This window comes from Macaca mulatta, chromosome 5 (genome assembly GCF_049350105.2).
Source record: "Macaca mulatta isolate MMU2019108-1 chromosome 5, T2T-MMU8v2.0, whole genome shotgun sequence".
NCBI classification, from domain to species: domain Eukaryota; kingdom Metazoa; phylum Chordata; class Mammalia; order Primates; family Cercopithecidae; genus Macaca; species Macaca mulatta.
The window spans coordinates 25,658,124-25,681,241 of NC_133410.1; the positions used below are offsets into that span (position 1 = coordinate 25,658,124).

The 23,118-nt window shown below is 36.6% G+C and overlaps 1 protein-coding gene across 3 annotated transcripts in view; it reads left to right on the forward strand.

The window, feature by feature from the left end:
• Positions 1 to 23,118, forward strand: part of TBC1D19 (TBC1 domain family member 19) — a 157,238-nt gene that overhangs the window by 32,636 nt on the left and 101,484 nt on the right. For all 3 annotated transcript variants that reach the window (XR_001444697.3, XM_028847965.2, NM_001260783.1), the window contains 3 exon segments: positions 13,872 to 13,946; positions 15,437 to 15,500; positions 16,815 to 16,861. Coding sequence is in view for 2 of the 3 variants with exons in the window: in XM_028847965.2 (XP_028703798.2) it covers positions 13,872 to 13,946; positions 15,437 to 15,500; positions 16,815 to 16,861 (186 nt within the window). In the remaining variant the exon portion in view is untranslated.

The following is a 23,118-nucleotide window of genomic DNA, read 5'->3' on the forward strand; positions in this document are numbered from 1 at the left end:
CAATTCATTTATTTAACTTCCAGTGGATTCTTTTTGCTGTCTAAGGTTATATTTGTTATTCATTGTCTGTCTTCCATTTAGGTTGTTCTAAAACTTTTCCATGCTTGTGTGGCCCCTAATTCAACCTCTGTCTCACTCATTTTAAGCATTTCTCACTTATATTTTATAAAGAATATTCAGGTTATCTCATTCAAGCTTCACAGCTTCCTTCTTTTTTGTTGCCACATCTCTTTTTGCTCCAGTCCTCTAAGATCAACTGTCTGCTGCACATTTTTTTTCTGTGAGATCAAACTTAGCATGTCTAAAACGTTTATGTTCTTTTAAAAATGACCATCTCTTCCTCAGCTTCCTATTTTTGTTACTAGTGATCAAATGCTAAATATTATTTCTTCCCATAGTCTTACAATCTCCTCTTTCTGTTCATTACCAAGGCTGTTACCATAGTAGTCACAATAATGATGATGATGATGGTGATAATGCTGATAATGTTGCCTTTTATTGTTTACTTTATTTTAGACATTGTGCTTTAATTCACATACTTATCTTATTTTTATACCTCCCAACTTTCAATCGATCTCTCCCAATCTCCTTACGTATTCTCAATACTATTAAATTTAATTATAAGCAGACGAACCCTTATAGCTCACTGCCTTTTAACAAACCTTCAGTGATTATTCCCAGTTGCTCAAAAAATGAAGTTCCTATTCCAGAACTCAGCATTTAAGAATTTTTACTATCTGTCCCCAGCCTTCCTCTTCTACTTTGTCAGTCTCTGCTGTCTTATGACTGTCCTATGTGCCTGTCCAAGTGAATCATTTTGCCTTTCCCTCTTGCATCATTAACACTTTTTTGTATTTTGTTTTCCTGTCCTGGAAAGCCCTTTCTGCCTGTTTTGTGTTACGAAAATCCTGTCTATTTTGTGAGGGTCAGCTCAGATGACATCTCTTCTCTGATGTTATTATTGATTACTCCTGTTGAAAGGGATCGCTCTCTTGAACTCTGTTGAATAGCTCCCTGTTGTTTTATAGCCCTTAGCACAAATTGCAATTTATTGTAGTAATTGCTTTTTTTTATTTTTTGAGACTGAGTCTTGCTTTATTGCTCAGGCTGGAGTGCAGTGGTATGATCTCGGCTCACTGGAACCTCTGCCTCCCAGGTTCAAGCAATTCTCATGCCTCAGCCGCCTGAGTAGCTGGGATTACAGGCGCCCACCACCATGCCCAGCTAATTTTTATATCTTAATTTATTTATTTTTATTTTTATTATTATACTTTAAGTTCTAGGGTACATGTGCATAACGTGCAGGTTTGTTACATATGTATACTTGTGCCATGGTGCTGTGCTGCACCCATCAACTCGTCAGCACCCATCAACTCGTCATTTACATCACGTATAACTCCCAATGCAATCCCTACCCCCTCCCCCCTCCCCATAATAGGCCCCGATGTGTGATGTTCCCCTTCCCGAGTCCAAGTGATCTCATTGTTCAGTTCCCACCTATGAGTGAGAACATGCGGTGTTTGGTTTTCTGTTCTTGCGATAGTTTGCTGTGAATGATGGTTTCCAGCTGCATCCATGTCCCTACAAAGGACACAAACTCATCCTTTTTAATGGCTACATAGTATTCCATGGTGTATATGTGCCACATTTTCTTAATCCAGTCTGTCACTGATGGACATTTGGGCTGATTCCAAGTCTTTGCTACTGTGAATAGTGCTGCAATGAACACGTATGCATGTGTCTTTATAGCAGCATGACTTATAATCCTTTGGGTATATCCCAGTAATGGGATGGCTGGGTCATATGGTACATCTAGTTCTAGATCCTTGAGGAATCGTCATACTATTTTCCGTAATGGTTGAACTAGTTTACAATCCCACCAACAGTGTAAAAGTGTTCCTATTTCTCCACATCCTCTCCAGCACCTGTTGTTTCCTGATTTTTTAATGATTGCCATTCTAACTGGTGTGAGATGGTATCTCAGTGTGGTTTTGATTTGCATTTCTCTGATGGCCGGTGATGTTGAGCATTTTTTCATGTGTCTGTAGGCTGTATGCATGTCTTCTTTTGAGAAATGTCTGTTCATATCCTTTGCCCACTTTTTGATGGGGTTGTTTGTTTTTTTTCTTGTAAATTTGAGTTCTTTGTAGGTTTTGGATATTAGCCCTTTATCAGATGAGTAGATTCCAAAAATTTTCTCCCATTCTGTAGGTTGCCTGTTCACTCTGATGGTAGTTTCTTTTGCTGTGCAGAAGCTCTTTAGTTTAATGAGATCCCATTTGTCAATTTTGGCTTTTGTTGCTGTTGCTTTTGGTGTTTTAGACATGAAGTCCTTGCACATGCCTATGTCCTGAATGGTATTTCCTAGGTTTTCTTCTAGGGTTTTTATGGTATTAGGTCTAACATTTAAGTCTCTAATCCATCTTGAATTAATTTTCGTATAAGGAGTAAGGAAAGGATCCAGTTTCAGCTTTCTACTTCTGGCTAGCCAATTTTCCCAGCACCATTTATTAAATAGGGAATCCTTTCCCCATTTCTTGTTTTTGTCAGGTTTGTCAAAGATCAGATGGCTGTAGATGTGTGGTATTATTTCTGAGGGCTCTGTTCTGTTCCACTGGTCTATATCTCTGTTTTGGCACCAGTACCATGCTGTTTTGATTACTGTAGCCTTGTAGTATAGTTTGAAGTCAGGTAGCATGATGCCTCCAGCTTTGTTCTTTTGACTTAGGATTGCCTTGGCAATGTGAGCTCTTTTTTGGTTCCATATGAACTTTAAAGCAGTTTTTTCCAATTCTGTGAAGAAACTCATTGGTAGCTTGATGGGGATGGCACTGAATCTATAAATTACCTTGGGCAGTATGGCCACTTTCATGATATTGATTCTTCCTATCCATGAGCATGGTATGTTCTTCCATTTGTTTGTGTCCTCTTTTATTTCACTGAGCAGTGGTTTGTAGTTCTCCTTGAAGAGGTCCTTTACATCCCTTGTAAGTTGGATTCCTAGGTATTTTATTCTCTTTGAAGCAATTGTGAATGGAAGTTCATTCATGATTTGGCTCTCTGTTTGTCTGTTACTGGTGTATAAGAATGCTAGCAGGCTTTGAAATTGAGGCAATAATTAATAGCCTACCAACCAAAAAAAGTCCAGGACCAGATGGATTCACAGCTGAATTTTACCAGAGGTACAAGGAGGAGCTGGTACCATTCCTTCTGAAACTATTCCAATCAATAGAAAAAGAGGGAATCCTCCCTAACCCATTTTATGAGGCCAACATCATCCTGATACCAAAGCCTGGCAGAGACATGACAAAAAGAGAGAATTTTAGATCAATATCCCTGATGAACATCGATGCAAAAATCCTCAATAAAATACTGGCAAACTGAATCCAGCATCACATCTAAAAGCTTATCCACCATGATCAAGTGAGCTTCATCCCTGGGATGCAACGCTGGTTCAACATACGCAAATCAATAAACGTAATCCAGCATATAAACAAAACCAAAGACAAAAACCACATGATTATCTCAATAGATGCAGAAAAGGCCTTTGACAAAATTCAACCGCCCCTCATGCTAAAAACGCTCAATAAATTCGGTATTGATGGAACGTGTCTCAAAATAGTAAGAGCTATTTATGACAAATCCACAGCCAATATCATACTGAATGGGCAAAAACTGGAAGCATTCCCTTTGAAAACTGGCACAAGACAGGGATGCCCTCTCTCACCACTCCTATTCAACATAGTGTTGGAAGTTCTGGCTAGGGCAATCAGGCAAGATAAAGAAATCAAGGGTATTCAGTTAGGAAAAGAAGAAGTCAAATTGTCCCTGTTTGCAGATGACATGATTTTATATTTAGAAAACCCCATCATCCTAGCCCAAAATCTCCTTAAACTGATAAGCAACTTCAGCAAAGTCTCAGGATACAAAATTAATGTGCAAAAATTTTTATATCTTTAGTAGAGATGGGTCTCATCATGTTGGCCAGGCTGGTCTCAAACTCCTGACCTCAAGTGATCCACCCGCCTCAGCCTCCCAAAGTGCTGGGATTACAGGCCTGAGCCACTGGGCCAGACCTGTTATAGTAATTTCTGTATACATCTTTCTGACATTTTATTATATGCCTCTTGAAAGAAGTAACAGTTTAAAAATATTTTTACATAACTGCTGCATCTAGTACACTGGGCTTTATGTAGCAGAAACTTAGTATCTTTATGTTGGATTGATAGTAAACGAGTTAGCCATCTCTTTTCCCAGTTATTACAATAGTTTAAGGATATTTACTGAATACCTACTCAGTAGAAGATTCTGTGCTGCAGAAATTCAGAAATAAGTTAGATACAGATTCTGCCTTCAGGTAATTGCAAGGTTTAGTAATTGAAATAAGACTTGGACACTAGATGTAATACAAAGTAAAAAGTGCTGTGTGACTAGCGGAAAGTAACTAGGAAGTTTCGTCCGCGCTCTGGGAAGGAGTAATATACAAGTGGTTTCTTACCAGGTTCTTCTTTGCCCCTTTTAACAAAAATGAAGCTTTAAAAATCCAGTTAGTGTTTCTTTTCACTTTGTATTCAGTAAAACATGGGCAGAAAATATTTTGAATTGTACCCTGGAAAAATTCAGTTCATTTTTTTTTCGATTAAAGTTTTATGAATTACTTTAACTTCACTTAGCTCTTGATCGTGTCTTCAGAGTTGGGTTATAAATCAGCTTCCTGCAGTTTCTGGCAAGCTACTCTAGTACTTAATTTTCTGGGCTCATGAGGTTATGAAGCTTCTTATTCTGCATCAGCATTTCCAAGAATGTTTTCTGCTAAATACTAACCTTGAGATATGCTCCACAAAAAAGGGTTCCTTGGGCAAGTAAGTCTGCAAATTGAGGAACACTGCTTTCCTCTTGATGAATCACAATTTGTTTTACTATTTTTACTAGACTTTATGTTTTAGAAGAGTTTTGAGAAGTTAGCACAGAGAGTTCTCATAGATCTCATACCCAGTTTCCCTTATTGTTAACATCTTAACATTAGTATGGTACATTTGTTATAATTAATGAGCCATATTGGTCGATACATTATTATGAACTAAAGTCCGTATTTTATTTAGACTTCCTTAGTTGCAACCTAATGTCCTTGTTCTGACTCAGGATCCCATCCAGGACACCACATTACATTTGGTTGTCATGTCTCCTTAGGCTCTTCTTGGCTATGACAGTTTCTCAGACTTTCCTTGTTTTTGATGACTTTGGCAGTTTTGAGAAGTACTGTTCAGGTATTTTGTAGAATATCCCTCTCTTGGAATTTATCTGATGTTGTCTCATAATTAGACTGGGATTGTGGGTTTTTTGGAGGAAGATCACAGATGTAAAATGCCATTTACATTTATCACATCATATCAGGGTACATACTATTAGCATGATTTATCGCTGTTGATGTTGACTGAGGTAGTATTTGTGAGCCTTCTTCACTGTAATGTTACTCTTTTTCCCTCTTTCTGTACTGTACTCTTTGGAAGTAAGTCGCTACATATCGCCCATACTTAAGGAGTGGAGAATTATGTTCCATTTCCTTAAGGAGGGGTATCTACCTAAATTATTTGGAATTCTTCTGCATGAAAGAGTTTTCTCTTCTTCCCCATTTATTTATGTATTCAGTTATTTATTTATATCAGTATGGACTCATGGATATTCATTTTCTACTTTGAGTTTTAATATTTTCTAATTTTGTTTCTCACAATTTATTTTGGCATGTTAAAGGTTTGGAGAAGTTCTGCAGGAAAGAAACCTGTTTAATTTTATTTAATCCAGTGTTGTTCAAGCTTACGTGATCATGAAACCCTATTTCCATGTAAAATACCTTGGGAACTACTTTGCTACACCCTTCAGTGAAAGCCGTATTTGAAGATATACAGTGTGATAAATATAAGTGCATGAGTTTTCTTGTGAAACAATACTAATAAGCATATAGATCTCTAATTATATCCTAGGTACCATTCTAGTGCTGTACATGTACTCACTCTTTTAATAATATTCACGATAACCCTATGAGGTGAGTTACTAATGTGTTCTTAGGTCTCACTTTACAAAATGAGAAAGTGGTAGAGCTGAGATTTGAAACTGGACACCCTGGCTCCAGAATTCACATTACCTGATATTCAGTCTATCTAGTTCAGAAATGCTTAGGCAAACTCAAGATGTGCTATGTGGTTGAATTTATTCTGTTCTCTGTCAATCCAGTAACCTTGGCAAATATGATAATTTTGTTAATTTTGCATTACTTCAGTTCTCATCCCCTTTCTAATGGTCTTTTTGCCTTCTATACTGTCACTCCATTTCCTAAAATTTCCAATACCTTGAGGATAGAGCTCAAATTCTTTATTATGGCTTAACAAAGGTAGAAATGATCTTGACTTCTTTAGTTCCAGTCTCATCTCTTGCCTTCTCGTACCGTTCTTCCCCAGCCTGCCATGCACATACTTTCTCTTTCTCTAATCATACTTGACCTCCTCCACTTGTTGCAATAGGAGAACTTTTGCTTATGCCACTGTGTCTACTTGAAACTGCCTCCTCTCATCCCATGTATTTCTGGCTATAGTTGAAACTGTCTCCTCTCATCCCATATGTTTCTGGGTATACTTGAAACTGCCTCCTCTCATCCCATATATTTCTTGCTAGCTTCTGCACATCACTTATGTTATCAAGTGAGATGATAGATTGTTTAGGAAGGCTCTCTGACTCCCAGATCTCAGATACTCAGGTACTTTTCCTGTCTTGTCCATCCTCCACACGGCAGGCCCCCTATACTTCTCTACTATAACACTTGGGTTGTTTGTATCATCACTTATATTCTTTAGTCTCTGTGAAGTAGGACCTGAGTCTCTCTTTTCACCACTGTATCTCTAACATCTGGCACAGTCCCCAGTCCATGGTAGATAATAGATATTTTTTAAAAATTATGAATGAATAGCATAAAGAAAAAATAGAGAATATTCCTAGAAAATATTCAGACCCTTTGACCTAGTAATTCCACTTCTAGAACCTTGTATAAAGGAAAGAATCAGAAACACAGAAACTTATGTTCATAATAATAGTAAAAAATTTAAAAGAATCAAAATGGATAACAATAGTGCTTGCTTAAATATGACATGCTGTTTCCAAAAGAAACAATGCTATATAGGCATCAAAAATGTCATTTTTGAAGAATTGTAATGAATACAAAAAGGCATACATTATAATCTTATATGGAGAATGCAAAATATAAAACAATATAATTTCACTTTAATCCAAAATGTATGTGTTTATATGTCTCAATTACACACATATATATGCATAGAAAAATGAAAGACAAAATATTAATATTGGTTGTTTTGTTTGATATATTATTTTTATAATCAGAGAAGAATTACTAAAATGTTTTTCTATTAGATATCTGGGTTATAGTTATTTTAGTTTTATTTTTTGTCAGGGTGAAGAAAATAGTTTTCTGATTTTATAATTTCATAAGTTTTTTTACATGCTATTTGTTTAATATATGGTTTAAAAGACATTTTATTTACCTTTATTGTTATTAAAAAGTAGTAATGCTATACTAATTTTAAAAAATAGTATAATTGTGAGTCTTTTATAAATTTTTTGCTTCTCATACTTAGAAATTGCTTTATTTATGAAATTCTTGAAATCCTTTGAGTCAATACCATAGATTCCAGTTATTAGGGAAATTTACTTGAAGGCAACAATAATTTCATTTAGAGAGGATACAGGTTTGTATAAAAGGTAAATATCTTCCTCTCTGAACATTTTAAATGTAAAAAACCATTCACTTTCCTTTTGGATAACATGAACGCTTTGAATTTATTTTGTAAGTCTTTTGGGTGGAAACCATCTATTTATTTATTTTGGGGTGCTAAATGTACATTGAAATTATTTAAATAATAGCACAGGCATAATCATGATTTTTTTTTTTTTTTGGCATTTCTTCTAAGACTTAGGGACTAATTATCCACCTCCACGAATAGGACCTGAGAAAAATTGTTGTCTATAAAACTGGAGCTAGAGTGGACCTCAAGTTTATCCAGTCCAAACTCTGGCAAATGTTCACTTCTCACTTCCTTTTGCTCCAGGACTTCTGGAAAAAAGGAGCTCATAATTTCACTGAGTTAAGTTATATTTGAGGTCAATATTTCTAATTGTTGCAAAGTATCTTTTTCATATTACATAGTCGTCTGCTCCTTACTACATTTACTCACTGGTCCTCATTTTGTGCTTGGCACATAGACAGCATTCAGTATATTAATATATTAGTCAGTGAGTCAGCGAGTGAACAAGGGAATGAATGGATACCACTTAATTAAGATTAGAGTTCTTGAGGGAACCTAAAGGATGGCCAAGCTTGAAAGCAGCCGCTTGCTTCTTCATCTTGGATTTCCCCTCATTGTCAGGAAATTCTGTTTCTGTTTCTGATAACTATGGAACTGATTGCTTTGACCATCCAAGATTTCAATGGAAATGACTTCACTGACCATCTGACTGAAGTTCTTGCAAGATATACCTTGGAAAAGACCTCTCCACCTTGACATAGTGTTACAGATATGGGACAGAGGATAGACGTGGCCAACAACTGGGGTCACTTTTCTTTCATTATTTGTAGGATTTTCAAGGAAGTAGTATATGTTCAATTGACAATGTTCAAGTTTAGCCATATCTAGCTTTCCTGTTTCTTTGTTCATTCTTTCATGTTTTTTCTGTAGTTTATGACATATTGACTGATAGAGATTGTATGAACTTTTTACAAACTATCTCTGTCCCATATTATTTGTATATCTCTCTTATCCTCCTGACTTCCACTACAAAAGTGATGTGTTTCTTAGTGACAGGAATGCTGTTTTATTCCTTTTTAGTGGCATGTATTTAATAGGTGGCTAATAAATATTTGCTAAATCAATGTATTTTCGTCATTTAAAAACTCAGATAATATACCCCATTTCCCCCTGTTCTAGTTATAAAAAATCCCCACTTTTCTGAATTGGATATACTGTTTTTTTTCTTTCCTCAATGCTTAGTCGTAGTATTTCTCTGTTCCGGGTCATCTCTAGGTTTCTGCTTTAATTGTATAGCTCAGAAAAAAATGGTAATCAAATAAGTTTTAATCAGCACTTCTTACATTCTTAATAGTCTTTCTCATTATGCTTTTATGTGTTATTTTTTAAGTTTCCTCATTTGTAAAATGATAGTAATGATACACATCTTATAGGTTAGTAAAATAACGTGTAGACACATGTAAATCACATAGTTGTGTTTCATCAAGTAAAATAACATATGTAAACACATGTAAATCACATAGTTGTGTTTCATCAATTCTTTCCATTCAGAATACTTTCTTATAATGTCTAATTTGTTTTCTGTGTAACTGTTTCTCTTGACTTCTTTCTCTATATGTTACATCTAATGTTAAATTTAGAGTTGGTAAATTGAAATTCTTGGCACAAAGGGATATCTATTTGGACAACTGATTCATCGCTTTACAGAAAATACCTGAATGAGCTGTTTTTGCCAAAATAATTATTTAAAGGATAAGTTAACAAATATTCAACATCTTGTCTAGGTGTCATTCCAAAAGTTATCTTTCTGTTTTGAATGGTCTTCATGTTTGAATTTTTAGTGAGTTTTATGCTGTTTTAAAATTGTGTATTGCAGTCTTGAAAATTTGTATAGAATAGCTGACCCTTAAACAATGTGGCGTTTAGGGGTGCTGACCCTTCATGCAGTCAAAAATTCACATATAAGTTTTGACTCCCCCAAAACTTAATTACTAATAGCCTACTGTTGACCAGAAACCTCACTGATAATATTAAGTGGATTAACACATATTTTATATGTTATATATATTATATATTATATTCTTACAATAAAGAATGCCAGAGAAAGGAAAATGTTATGAAGAAAATCATAAGTAAGAAAAATTATTTATTAAGTGGGAGTGGATCATCATAAATATCTTCATCATAAATTATCATAAATCATCTTCATGCTGAGTAGGCTGAGGAGGAGGAGGAAGAGGAAGGGCTGGTCTTGCTGTCTTGCCTGGCAGAGGCAAAAGAGGTAGAGGAGGTGGAAGGGATACAGGAGGGGCAGGCACACGTGGTGTAATGTTACAGAAATACATTGGAACTCCCATTTGACATTTTTACTTTTTCATTTTTCTAAAAATATTTCTATATGGTTCCAGTCCTCTTTCACTGGTTTGCTTTAGTTTTAAGGGTCCGTGTTGCAAAATGGACCTTTCTATGATATGGACACTGAAGTCAAAAGCAGTCTTGAATAATCAGAACTCTTCTGCCAGATTATCTGATGTCAATTTGCTTTTTGGCACTGCTTCTATGTGTTCTTCCTCATTTTCTGACAGTGGTCTGGAAGCACTCATCTCCATCAAGTTGTTTTTAATTAATTCCTCTAGTGTGGTGTCTATTAGCTGTTGAATTTCTCTAAAATCCGTATCTTGCAACCCTTCACTCCTAACCTTTTTTGGTCATATCTACAATCTCTTATTTCCTTGATTGACTCTCTTGTAAATCCTGTGAAGTCTTTACAACATCTGGAAACAGTTTTCTCCAGCAGGAATTTACTGCTTTGGGGTTGATGGCTTTCACAGCTTTTTCCATAACAACAATGGCGTCTTCAATGGTATGTGTCTTCCAGACTGTCATGATGATCTCTGTATTGGGTTTTTCTTCCATAGCATTGGCAAATCTTTTCCATAGGGTGCTGTATATAATGAGCCTTAAAGGTCCCTATGACTCAGGCCTAGAGGCTGAATTAGAGACATTGTGTTTGAGGGTAAGTAGACCAATTTGATATCTTCTGTGTTGAACTCATGGTGTTCTGTGAGGTGGAGGGCATTGTCCAATATCAAAAGAGCTTTAAAAACAGTCCTTTACTGATAAGGTACTTCCTGACATCAGGGACAAAGCATAAATTGAACCAATCCAAAAAAAGTGTTCTTGTTGTCCAGGCTTTCTTGTTGTAAAACCAAAAGCCTGGCAATTGGTGTTTATCTTTTCCCTTTAAGGCTCAGGGGTTAGCAGCTTTACAGATAAGGGCAGTCCTGGTCCTAAACTTAATTGCATTTACACAAAATGGTAGAATTAGCCTATTTCTTCTTGCCTTAAATCCTGGTACTTGCTTCTCTTACTTACTAATAAAAGTCCTATGTGGCATTTCCCCCCCCCCCCAGAATAAGGCACTCTCTTCTGCATTAAAAACCTGTTCAGCCAGATATTCTTTTTCCTCAATGATTTTAATGGCATCTGGGAACTCATCTTCTGCCTCTTGGTCAGCAGAAGCTGCTTCTCTTGTTATCTTGATAATTTTAAGCCAAACTGATTTTGAAAATTATCAAACCATCCTTGGTTGGGATTAAATACTCCGGCTTTAGATCCTTTACCTTTCTTTGCTTTATATTGTCATATAATGACTTCACTTTTTCTCAAATCATATTTGGAGTCTATAGGTATGCCTTTTAGTAACCCTGCACCCACATAAAAGTTGTATTTTCAATAGTAGATGAAAGAGTATTTTGCAAAAAAAAAAAGCGAAGTTTTCACCACTGGTGGTGTAGCTACAGCAATGACTTCATGAGTTTCCTTTTCTTTTTTTACAATGGTCCTTATGCTGGATTCATTTCTCTTGAAGTGATGGGCAACTGCAGCTGCAGACTTCAATCTTCCATACATATCAAGCAATTCAACATTTTCTTGCAATGCCATGACTTTTCTTCTTGGGAGCATTTCTAGCATCACTAGTGGCTTTTTGTATGGGTCCCATGCTATTATTCAGGGACAATATAAAGTGAGACAGCGAGAGATCACTTTTTACTGCAGTACACAATTTACAGGCCTGTGGAACTGCTCACATGGAGATGATTAGCATCACCCAGGGTTTCAAGCAGATACTCACAGCACTTGAATTCACTGCAATAGCAAGAGGAGGTAGCTACAAAATTGTTACAGTAATATAGTATGTCCTACAGTTAATTTTATGCAGTTGTGATTTAATACTGCATCTTTATGTTTGTTTATATTTCTCTCAACTTCAAATGGTACCATGTATAATCTGAAAGTATATATATGTTTTTAATAAATCTTAATTTTTTATAATAGTTTTGTGTATACTTTATGGTAGGTAATGATAAAATAGACTAGTAGTATCTACATATATTTTATGCATTCAGAACAAACTCAACTTTTTCTTAAAATTTTCAGTATGTCTAGGCTATGTGGTTTGTCTGTGAGGTTTTTTGAAATTGTTGCTCATATTGGAAAAAATGTAAATATAAGTAAACCCACACAGTTCAAGCCTGTGTTGTTCAAGGGTCAACTCTGTATATTATGAGCTACACATCGATTTCTATTGTATTTAATATCTTTAGTTTTGTTTTTATGTCTGAGAGTTAATGCCTTTTTATCAATTCTAGAGCTGTTTGCATGAGTGATTGAAAATGAGAACATTTGTAGCGATAATTTAATAGCTAGCAGTTTGGTTCTTTATGATAGGATAAATAAAAATCCAGGAATTGGATTTTTAATATGTATACAAATTTTATTTTATTGCGATCATTTAATTAGAAGTATTTTTTAATAAGCTTTTTCTTACCTGTTTCCTCCACCATTGGGGGTGGGAGGCAGCAGGTAACAGAAGGCTCGTTAGAGGAAATGATACTTAATCTGACATCAGAAAGGTGAATGAGATTTATCTGAATAAGGTGGGTGTAAAGATATTGAATGTGGAAGGTAGGTTGTATCATTATAACAAATGTTTACTCATTAACAATGTACCCAAATAAGAGGTACCAAATAAGTTTTGGATCTAAGAGAATTATTTATAGTTAAGGAGAGAATTAAAATAGGCCAATAAATAGAGTTAATTGGGGGGCTATTTCATGTAATGTATTGAGTATGCTCTTATTCTTGAAAATCTGTTTCTATAAATATAGTAAACTGAACTTTATACATTTCACAAAGCTCGATATTTATCCTTCAGATGATTTTTTTCTGTTCATTCACTGCTTGGGCCATTACATTAAAATTTTTTTAAATACTTACAACATTACTTAGAGTAGAAATCTGTTTAATTATTGAGCATCTGTTATGTGCTAGACACAGTGTGATTTGTACTATGATAGGTGAAGGACAGGGTGCTATGAGAGCCCATAAGCAAAGTCACCTAATGCTATCTTGGTTGGGTACCAGGTGAGAAGTCTTAATGGAAGAAGGGATATTTAAGCTGATACCTAAAAGGTATGTTGGAAATAGATATGTTGGAAAAGGTCCTTATTCTAAGAATGTGCATGCTGAAGTATTTAGGGGTGAAATTTCATTTTGGGGAAAATTACAATGTAATAAAAAAAATTCTGTACATTTTTACCTTTTACTAGGTCATTAATGGGATTCCTAAGTATTAAACATTTATGAGATGCTTAAATTTAACTTATCTTTTTATCTGATAGAAAAATGTTAGATAGAAAATATCAGATAAAAAGATAAGTTAAATTTAAGCATTTCATAAATGTTTTCTATATAACGTTTATTACCATATGACTTGTTGACATTTTAAAAAAATCTATGCTTATTCCCATCCTCAACTAAAATGTCAGTTATTTGAGGACTGAGGCTTTCTGTTATTCACTGCTTAGTTCATAGCACAAAGGATAGCATCTGGAATATAGTAGGCAATAGTTAGTATTTGTTGAGTGAACTAATAAATAGGGATAACCAATCTCAACCAACCTTACCATTTCTATGTAATTCATAATATCTTTAATATTTTTTATTAGTTTTAGTATTGTTACTGGAAAAGATAATTGATTGTTTTTTGTATTTCAGGGAAGTTGGGAAAAAAGAATTTTGAAGAGTTTAAATAGTATGTGCACTGAACTGAGTATCCCACTGGCACGAAAGGTACTTTTAAACATTTTTCTGTTTAAGTATTTCATTGTGAATCAAATACTAGAAAGTATCATGAAGTTATATAACTGTTAGGCACATTTATTTATTTATTTATTTAGAGACAGAGTCTTACTCTATCACCCAGGCTGGAGTGCAGTGGCGCGATCTCGGCTCACTGCAACCTCTGCCTCCTGGGTTCAAGCAATTCTCCTGCCTCAGCCTCCCAAGTAACTAGGACTACAGGCACGTGCCACCACACCTGGCTAATTTTTTTGTATTTTTGGTAGAGACGGGGTTTCACCATGTTAGTCAGGAGGGTCTCGATCTCCTGACCTCATGATCTGCCCACCTTGGCCTCCCAAAGTGCTGGGATTACAAATGTGAGCCACTGCGCCTGGCCTATTTATTTATTTTTACTAGTATATCAACTTGGTTTGAAACAAAAATCTGTAAAAGGCCAATTATGTGGGTACATTCTATATAGATTTCTATTTCGTGTGCTATAATAATTATTGTAACAAACCTGTGTCTTTGCAAATAAATAGAAATATGAATCTGTAGTATAGATGAGTTAGGATTTGGCTGTAAAGATTAGCAATATGCTTTAAATATTTTAATTACCTTTAGTCTCCTTACTTTTTGGCTAATTAGCACAATAGCCATATTTCTTGAATCATAGATAGAGTTCAGGCATACTGTGATCTTGTAACAGGCAATACGGTACCATCTTTCGGTATTAACATAGGAAACAAAAAGGATAATTGGTCTTCTCTCTGTAGAACTGGAATTCTATTTAGATCTAATATTCAACACTTACGTTACTCTGAGCAATGAGGAGAAAAGATGAGAAAGAAAAGAAAAAACACTTGAGGGATGTTTTGTATTCTTTGTAGCTGCTCACAAGTAGGAGAGAGTCAGTTTCCCTTTACTTCATTCTCCCTACCTGCTATTTATTCCCTGTTGTTGGACAGGATGTAGTGGGTATACTTTGAATAATATCCAAGGAAAAATTGCTGAAGGCACCAGAAGGATGGTATTTAAAAAGGATACATTTATATTAAAAACTGTCTAAATATGTAGTATTGTATAATATACTGCCTTTCATATAGGAAGATGATGCTACTAACTCTTAGTCACACTCTCTTGGCCAGTCCCCCTTACGATGCTTTTCTGAGTCTGCTGGATGGGGGTAAGAGATGTAGTATGTGGCTGAGGAGCAGTTTTTCTTTGTGAAATGTACTGGCCAGTACAGATCACTTACCTTCTTTTATTGGACTCATTAGCACCATGTTCTAACTAGGCCATTGAGACTAGATATAACACAATAGTTAAATAATAATTTAAATGCAGTTACACCCCAAATTCAACATGTTTAAATGAAATTATTTATCCTGTTATTGTAGTTTATGTAAGCTTTTAAATAAGTTATTGATTCTTATTTTTAGTTGTATTGCTAGACTTCAAAAAATGAAATGAAACCAGTTTTAAATTACCTTTTCCAGAGGCCAGTTGGAGAACAGAAAGAACTTCTTAATAAATGGAATGAAATGGGAACTGATGAACCAGGTATGTGAACAATTTTTTCTGAATGTAGTAGTGGAAAAAGATTGCCTTCTTAACCGTGGATGCAAAATAACATAATTAACGATTCTTTTGTGAAGATGTTAATTTTCCTTCTCATTAATTTTCTGTCTTCTGGAAAACCAGAGTTAGACTGGCCTACTTAAACTCCCAGACACCACATGCAGCTAATAAATACAGACATCAGGAGCAGCTTTTTGCTTGTTTGTTTGTGTTTTTAGAGACAGGGTCTTGCTCTGTTACCTGTGCTGGAGTGCAGTAGCCTGATCACAGCTCCCTTTAACCTGAAACTCCTGGGCTCAGAGGGTCCTTTCATCTCAGCCTCCTGAGTAGCAAAGACGACAGGCACGCACCACCATGCCTGGCTAATTTTTTTATTTTTTTGTAGAGATGGGGTTTTGCTATGTTGCCCTGGCTCTCTCTGTTGAACTCCTGGCTTCAAGTAATCCTCCGATCCTCCCACCAGAGCCTCCCAAAGTGCTGGGATTACAGGTGTGAGCTACTGTGCCTGGCCTTATTTATTTATCCTTTTTTAAAGCAGCATTTAAAAACATTTTTATAAAATAATAAATTATCCAGTGGATTTTTGAGATTCTTGTCTTTTAATTAAAGTAAATATTGTGCAAGCTTAATTATATTGGGTTGTTAAAAATAGGATAGTGAAAAATACATTTGAAGACTTTAAAATGTTTTAAAGAATTTATTTTTGTTCATTTTAATATTTAAAATGTAGTCAATTTTGTAAATGTAAAATGAATAACAACTATACTTCATTTACTATGATAGATGCCTGTAATTGTATAGACAGACATGTACATAACCCCTCCTCCCCCTCCTTTACCACTGCTAAAATACATGTAGGGGACTAGGTAAGAGATAAATACCATAATAGAGTTATTATGTATAGTTATTTGAGTTCAAAAGGGGGAATAGTTTAATACAACTAGAGGAATTCACTAAGAATGCATTGTTTGTATTTTAAGTACATTGAAAATTCTCATATAGAACCTTTATGTTACATTGACCTTGTTTGGCCAATTCAGTTATAAATAATTACGATCTGTGAATAGGATGCTCTTAATTTGTTCCAGAATATGTCATCTAGGATGGGAAGGGCAGAAATTGTCTTTTCATTTTAGTGTTCTCTGTACTTAATGCATGTATGACAAATAATTGATTCTCAAGAAATGTTTGAATTAATCTATCTGTATGATAACATATGAAAGAATGATTACATTTATTTAATAAGACTTCATATATTATTAGCTGAAATTTTATTTATAATCTATCTTATTCTAGATTTAAGCCTTTTCAGACCTGTTTATGCACCTAAGGATTTTCTTGAGGTAGGTTCTATTGGATAAATACACATATATTAATGAACGAATAATGTGAATAAATAATGATGTAAAAATATATCAAGGCAGAGGGATTAGGATGTAAAAAGCCCCAGAGTCATTGAAACAGTGAAATGACATGATCAGATCTGTGTTTGAAAATTACTGTTAGAAAATATATTGGAATATGGAAAGATTAGCATGGGGTAAATCAGTTAGGATAATTTTGATTAAAAAATAGTGACTATAGGAAGTGGGTTCCAAGATGACTGAATATGAACAGCTCCAGTCTGCAGCTCCCAGCGTGATCAACACAGAAGATGGGTGATTTCTGCATTTCCAACTGAGGTACCTGGTTCATCTCACTGGGACTGGTTGGCAAGTGGGTGCAGCCCATGGAGGGTGAGCCAAAGCTGGGGGGGCATCGCCTCACCTGGGAAGCACAAGGAGTTTGGGGATTTCCTTTTCTGAGCCAAGGGAAAAAAGGATTTCCTTTTCTGAGCCATGACAGACTGTACCGGGAAAATTGGGATACTGCCAACTAAACACTGTGCTTTTCCAACAGTCTTAGCAAACGGCACACCAGGAGATCATATCCTGTGCTTGGCTCAGCAGGTCCCACGCCCATGGACCCTTGCTCACTACTAGTCTGAGATCGAACTATGAAGTGGCAAGCCTGGCTAGGGGAGGGGCATCTGCCATTGCTGAGGCTTGAGTAGGTAAACAAAGTGGCAGGTGGCGTGAATGGGGTGGAGCCCACCACAGCTCAATGAGGACTGCCTGCCTCTGTAGACTCCACCTGTCGGGGCAGGACATAGCTGAATGAAAGGCAGCAGAAACTTCTGCAGACTTAAACGTCCCTGTGTGACAGCTCTGAAGAGAGCAGTGATTCTCCCAGCACAGTGTTTGAGCTCTGAGAACAGACAGACTGCCTCCTCAAGTGGGTCCCTGACCCCTGTGTAGCCTAACTTGAAGACACCTCCCAGTAGGGGCTGACTGACACCTCATACAGCCTGGTACCCCTCTGGGACAAAGCTTCCAGGGGAAGGATCAGGCAGCAATATTTGCTGTTCTGCAATATTTGCTGTTCTACAGCCTCTGCTGGTGAAACCCAGGCAAACAGGGTCTGGAGTGGACCTCCAGCAAACTCCAACAAACCTGCAGCTGAGGGACCTGACTATTAGAAGGAAAATGAACAAACAGAAAAGAATAGCATCAACATCAACAAAAAGGACATCCACACCAAAACCCCATCTGTAGGTCACCATCATCAGAGACCAAAGGTAGATAAAACCACAAACATGGGGAGAAACCAGAGCAGAAAAGCTGAAAATTCTAAAAACCAGAGTGCCCCTTCTCCTCCAAAGGATCACAGCTCCTTGCCAGCAATGGAACAAAGCAGGATGGAGAATGACTTTGACAAGTTGACAGAAGTAGGCTTCAGAAAGTCGATAATAACAAACTTCTCTGAGCTAAAGGAGGATGTCCGAACCCATCACAAGCAAGCTTAAAACCTTGAAAAAAGATTAGACAAATGGCTAACTAGAATGAACAGTGTAGAGAAGACCTTAAATGACCTGATGGAGCTGAAAACCATGGCATGAGAACTACGTGATGCATGCACAAGCTTCAGTAGCCTATCTGGTCAAGTGGAAGAAAGGGTATCAGTGATTGAAGATCAAATGAATGAAATGAAGCGAGAAGTTTAGAGAAAAAAGAGTAAAAAGAAATGAGCAAAGCCTCCAAGTAATATGGGACTACGTGAAAAGACCAAATCTACATTTGATTGGTGTACCTGAAAGTGACAGGGAGAATGGAACCAAGCTGGAAAATACTCTTCAGGACATTATCCAGGAGAACTTACCACACTAGCAAGGCAGGCCAACATTCAAATTCAGGAAATACAGAGAACACGACAAAGATACTCCTCGAGAGGAGCAACCCCAAGACATGTAATTGTCGATTAACAAAGGTTGAAATGAAAGAAAAATTGCTAAAGGCAGCCAGAGAGAAAGGTCAGGTTACCCACAAAGGGAAACCCATTAGACTAACAGTGGATCTCTCAGCAGAAACCCTACAAGCCAGAAGAGAGTGGGGACCAATATTCAACATTCTTAATGAAAAGAATTTTCACCCAGAATTTCATGTCCAGCCAAACTAAGCTTCATAAGTGAAGGAGAAATAAAATCCTTTACAGAAAAGCAAATGCTGAGAGATTTTGTCACCACCAGGCCTGCCTTATAAGAGCTCCTGAAGGAAGCACTAAATATGGAAAGGAACAACCGGTACCAGCCACTGCAAAAACATGCCAAATTGTAAAGACCATTGATGCTAGGAAGAGACTGCATCAACAGGCAAAATAACCAGCTAACATCATAATGACAGGATCAAATTCACACATAACAATATTAACTTTAAATGTAAATGGGCTAAATGCACCAATTAAAAGACACGGACTGGCAAATTAGATAAAGAGTCAAGACCCATCAATGTGTTGTAATTCAGGAGACCCATCTCATGTGCAGAGATGCACATAGGCTCAAAATAAAGGAATGGAGGAAGATCTACCAAGCAAATGAAAAGCAAAAAAAAAAAAAAAAAAAAAAAAAAAAAAAAAAAAAAAAAAAAAGCAGGGGTTGCAATCCTAGTCTCTGATAAAACAGACTTTAAACAAACAAAGATCAAATGAGACAATGCTATTACATAATGGTAAAGGGTTTAATTCAACAAGAAGAGCTAAGTATCCTAAATATATATGCACCCAATAAAGGAGCACCCAGATTCAAAAAGCAAGTCCTGAGAGACCTAAAAAGAGACTTAGACTCCCACACAATAATAATGGGAGACTTTACCACCCCACTGTCAATATTAGACAGATCAACGAGACAGAAGGTTAACAAGGATATCCAGGACTTGAACTCAGCTCTGCACCAAGCAGACCTAATAGACATCTACAGAACCCTCCACCCCAAATCAACAGAATACGTTCTTCTCAGCACCACATGGCACTTATTTCAAAATTGACCACATAGTTGGAGTAAAGCACTCCTCAGCAAATGTAAAAGAACAGGAATCACAACAAACTGTCTCTTAGACCACAGTGCAATTAAATTAGAACTCAGGATTAAGAAACTCACTCAACATGAAGGGCTGTTGAATTTTGTCAAAAGCCTTTTCTGCATCTATTGAGATAATCATGTGATTCTTGTCTTTGGTTCTGTTTATATGCTGGATTATGTTTATTGATTTGCGAATGTTGAACCAGCCTTGCATCCCAGGGATGAAGCCCACTTGATCATGGTGGATAAGCTTTTTGATGTGCTGCTGAATCCAGTTTGCCAGTATTTTATTGAGGATTTTTGCATCAATGTTCATCAGGGATATTGGACTAAAATTCTCTTTTTTTGTTGTGTCTCTGCCAGGCTTTGGTATCAGGATGATGTTGGCCTCATAAAATGAGTTAGGGAGGATTCCCTCTTTTTCTATTGATTGGAATAGTTTCAGAAGGAATGGTACCAGCTCCTCGTTGTACCTCTGGTAGAATTCAGCTGTGAATCCATCTGGTCCTGGACTTTTTTTGGTTGATAGGCTATTAATTATTGCCTCAATTTCAGAGCCTGCTCAATAAATTCGGTATTGATGGAACGTACCTCAAAATAATAAGAGCTATTTATGACAAACCCACAGCCAATATCATACTGAATGGGCAAAAACTGGAAAAATTCCCTTTGAAAACTGGCACAAGACAGGGATGCCCTCTCTCACCACTCCTATTCAACATAGTGTTGGAAGTTCTGGCTAGGGCAATCAGGCAAGATAAAGAAATCAAGGGTATTCAGTTAGGAAAAGAAGAAGTCAAATTGTCCCTCTTTGCAGATGACATGATTATATATTTAGAAAATCCCATTGTCTCAGCCCAAAATCTCCTTAAGCTGATAAGCAACTTCAGCAAAGTCTCAGGATACAAAATTAATGTGCAAAAATCACAAGCATTCTTATACACCAGTAACAGACAAACAGAGAGCCAAATCATGAATGAACTTCCATCTTCCATTCACAATTGCTTCAAAGAGAATAAAATACCTAGGAATCCAACTTACAAGGAATGTAAAGGACCTCTTCAAGGAGAACTACAAACCACTGCTCAGTGAAATAAAAGAGGACACAAACAAATGGAAGAACATACCATGCTCATGGATAGGAAGAATCAATATCGTGAAAATGGCCATACTGCCCAAGGTAATTTATAGATTCAATGCCATCCCCATCAAGCTACCAACGAGTTTCTTCACAGAATTGGAAAAAACTGCTTTAAAGTTCATATGGAACCAAAAAAGAGCCCGCATCTCCAAGACAATCCTAAGTCAAAAGAACAAAGCTGGAGGCATCACGCTACCTGACTTCAAACTATACTACAAGGCTACAGTAACCAAAACAGCATGGTATTGGTACCAAAACAGAGATATAGACCAGTGGAACAGAACAGAGCCCTCAGAAATAATACCACACATTTACAGCCATCTGATCTTTGACAAACCTGACAAAAACAAGAAATGGGGAAAGGATTCCCTATTTAATAAATGGTGCTGGGAAAATTGGCTAGCCATAAGTAGAAAGCTGAAACTGGATCCTTTCCTTACTCCTTATACGAAAATTAATTCAAGATGGATTAGAGACTTAAATGTTAGACCTAATACCATAAAAACTCTAGAGGAAAACCTAGGTAGTACCATTCAGGACATAGGCATGGGCAAAGACTTCATGTCTAAAACACCAAAAGCAACGGCAGCAAAAGTCAAAATTGACAAATGGGATCTCATTAAACTAAAGAGCTTCTGCACAGCAAAAGAAACTACCATCAGAGTGAACAGGCAACCTACAGAATGGGAGAAAATTTTTGCTATCTACTCATCCGACAAAGGGCTAATATCCAGAACGTACAAAGAACTCAAACAAATTTACAAGAAAAAAACAAACAACCCCATCAAAAAGTGGGCAAAGGATATGAACAGACATTTCTCAAAAGAAGACATTCATACAGCCAACAGACACATGAAAAAATGCTCATCATCACTGGCCATCAGAGAAATGCAAATCAAAACCACACTGAGATACCATCTCACACCAGTTAGAATGGCAATCATTAAAAAGTCAGGAAACAACAGGTGCTGGAGAGGATGTGGAGAAATAGGAACACTTTTACACTGTTGGTGGGATTGTAAACTAGTTCAACCATTATGGAAAACAGTATGGTGATTCCTCAAGGATCTAGAACTAGATGTACCATATGACCGAGCCATCCCATTACTGGGTATATACCCAAAGGATTATAAGTCATGCTGCTATAAAGACACATGCACACGTATGTTTATTGCGGCACTATTCACAATAGCAAAGACTTGGAATCAGCCCAAATGTCCATCAGTGACAGACTGGATTAAGAAAATGTGGCACATATACACCATGGAATACTATGCAGCCATAAAAAAGGATGAGTTTGTGTCCTTTGTAGGGACATGGATGCAGCTGGAAACCATCATTCTTAGCAAACTATCACAAGAACAGAAAACCAAACACCGCATGTTCTCACTCATAGGTGGGAACTGAACAATGAGATCACTTGGACTCGGGAAGGGGAACATCACACACCGGGGCCTATCATGGGGAGGGGGTAGAGGGGAGGGATTGCATTGGGAGTTATACGTGATGTAAATGACGAGTTGATGGGTGCTGATGAGTTGATGGGTGCAGCACAGCACCATGGCACAAGTATACATATGTAACAAACCTGCACGTTATGCACATGTACCCTAGAACTTAAAGTATAATAATAATAAAAAAATAAATTAAAAAAAAAAAAAAGAAACTCACTCAAAACCACACAACTACATGGAAACTGAACAACTTGCTTCTGAATGACTACTGGGTAAATAACAACATGAAGGCAGAAATAAAGATGTTCTTTGAAACCAATAAGAACAAAGACACAATTTACCAGAATCTCTGGGACACATTTGAAGCAGTGTGTAGAGGGAAATTTATAGCACTAAATGCCCACAAGAGAAAGCAGGAAAGATCTAAAATCGACATCCTAACATCACAATTAAAAGAACTACAGAAGCAAGAGCAAACAAATTCAAAAGCTAGCAGAAGGCAAGAAATAACTAAGATCAGAGCAGAACTGAAGGAGATAGAGACACAAAACCACTTCAAAAATCAGTGAATCTAGGAGCTGATTTTTCGAAAAGATCAACAAAATTGATAGA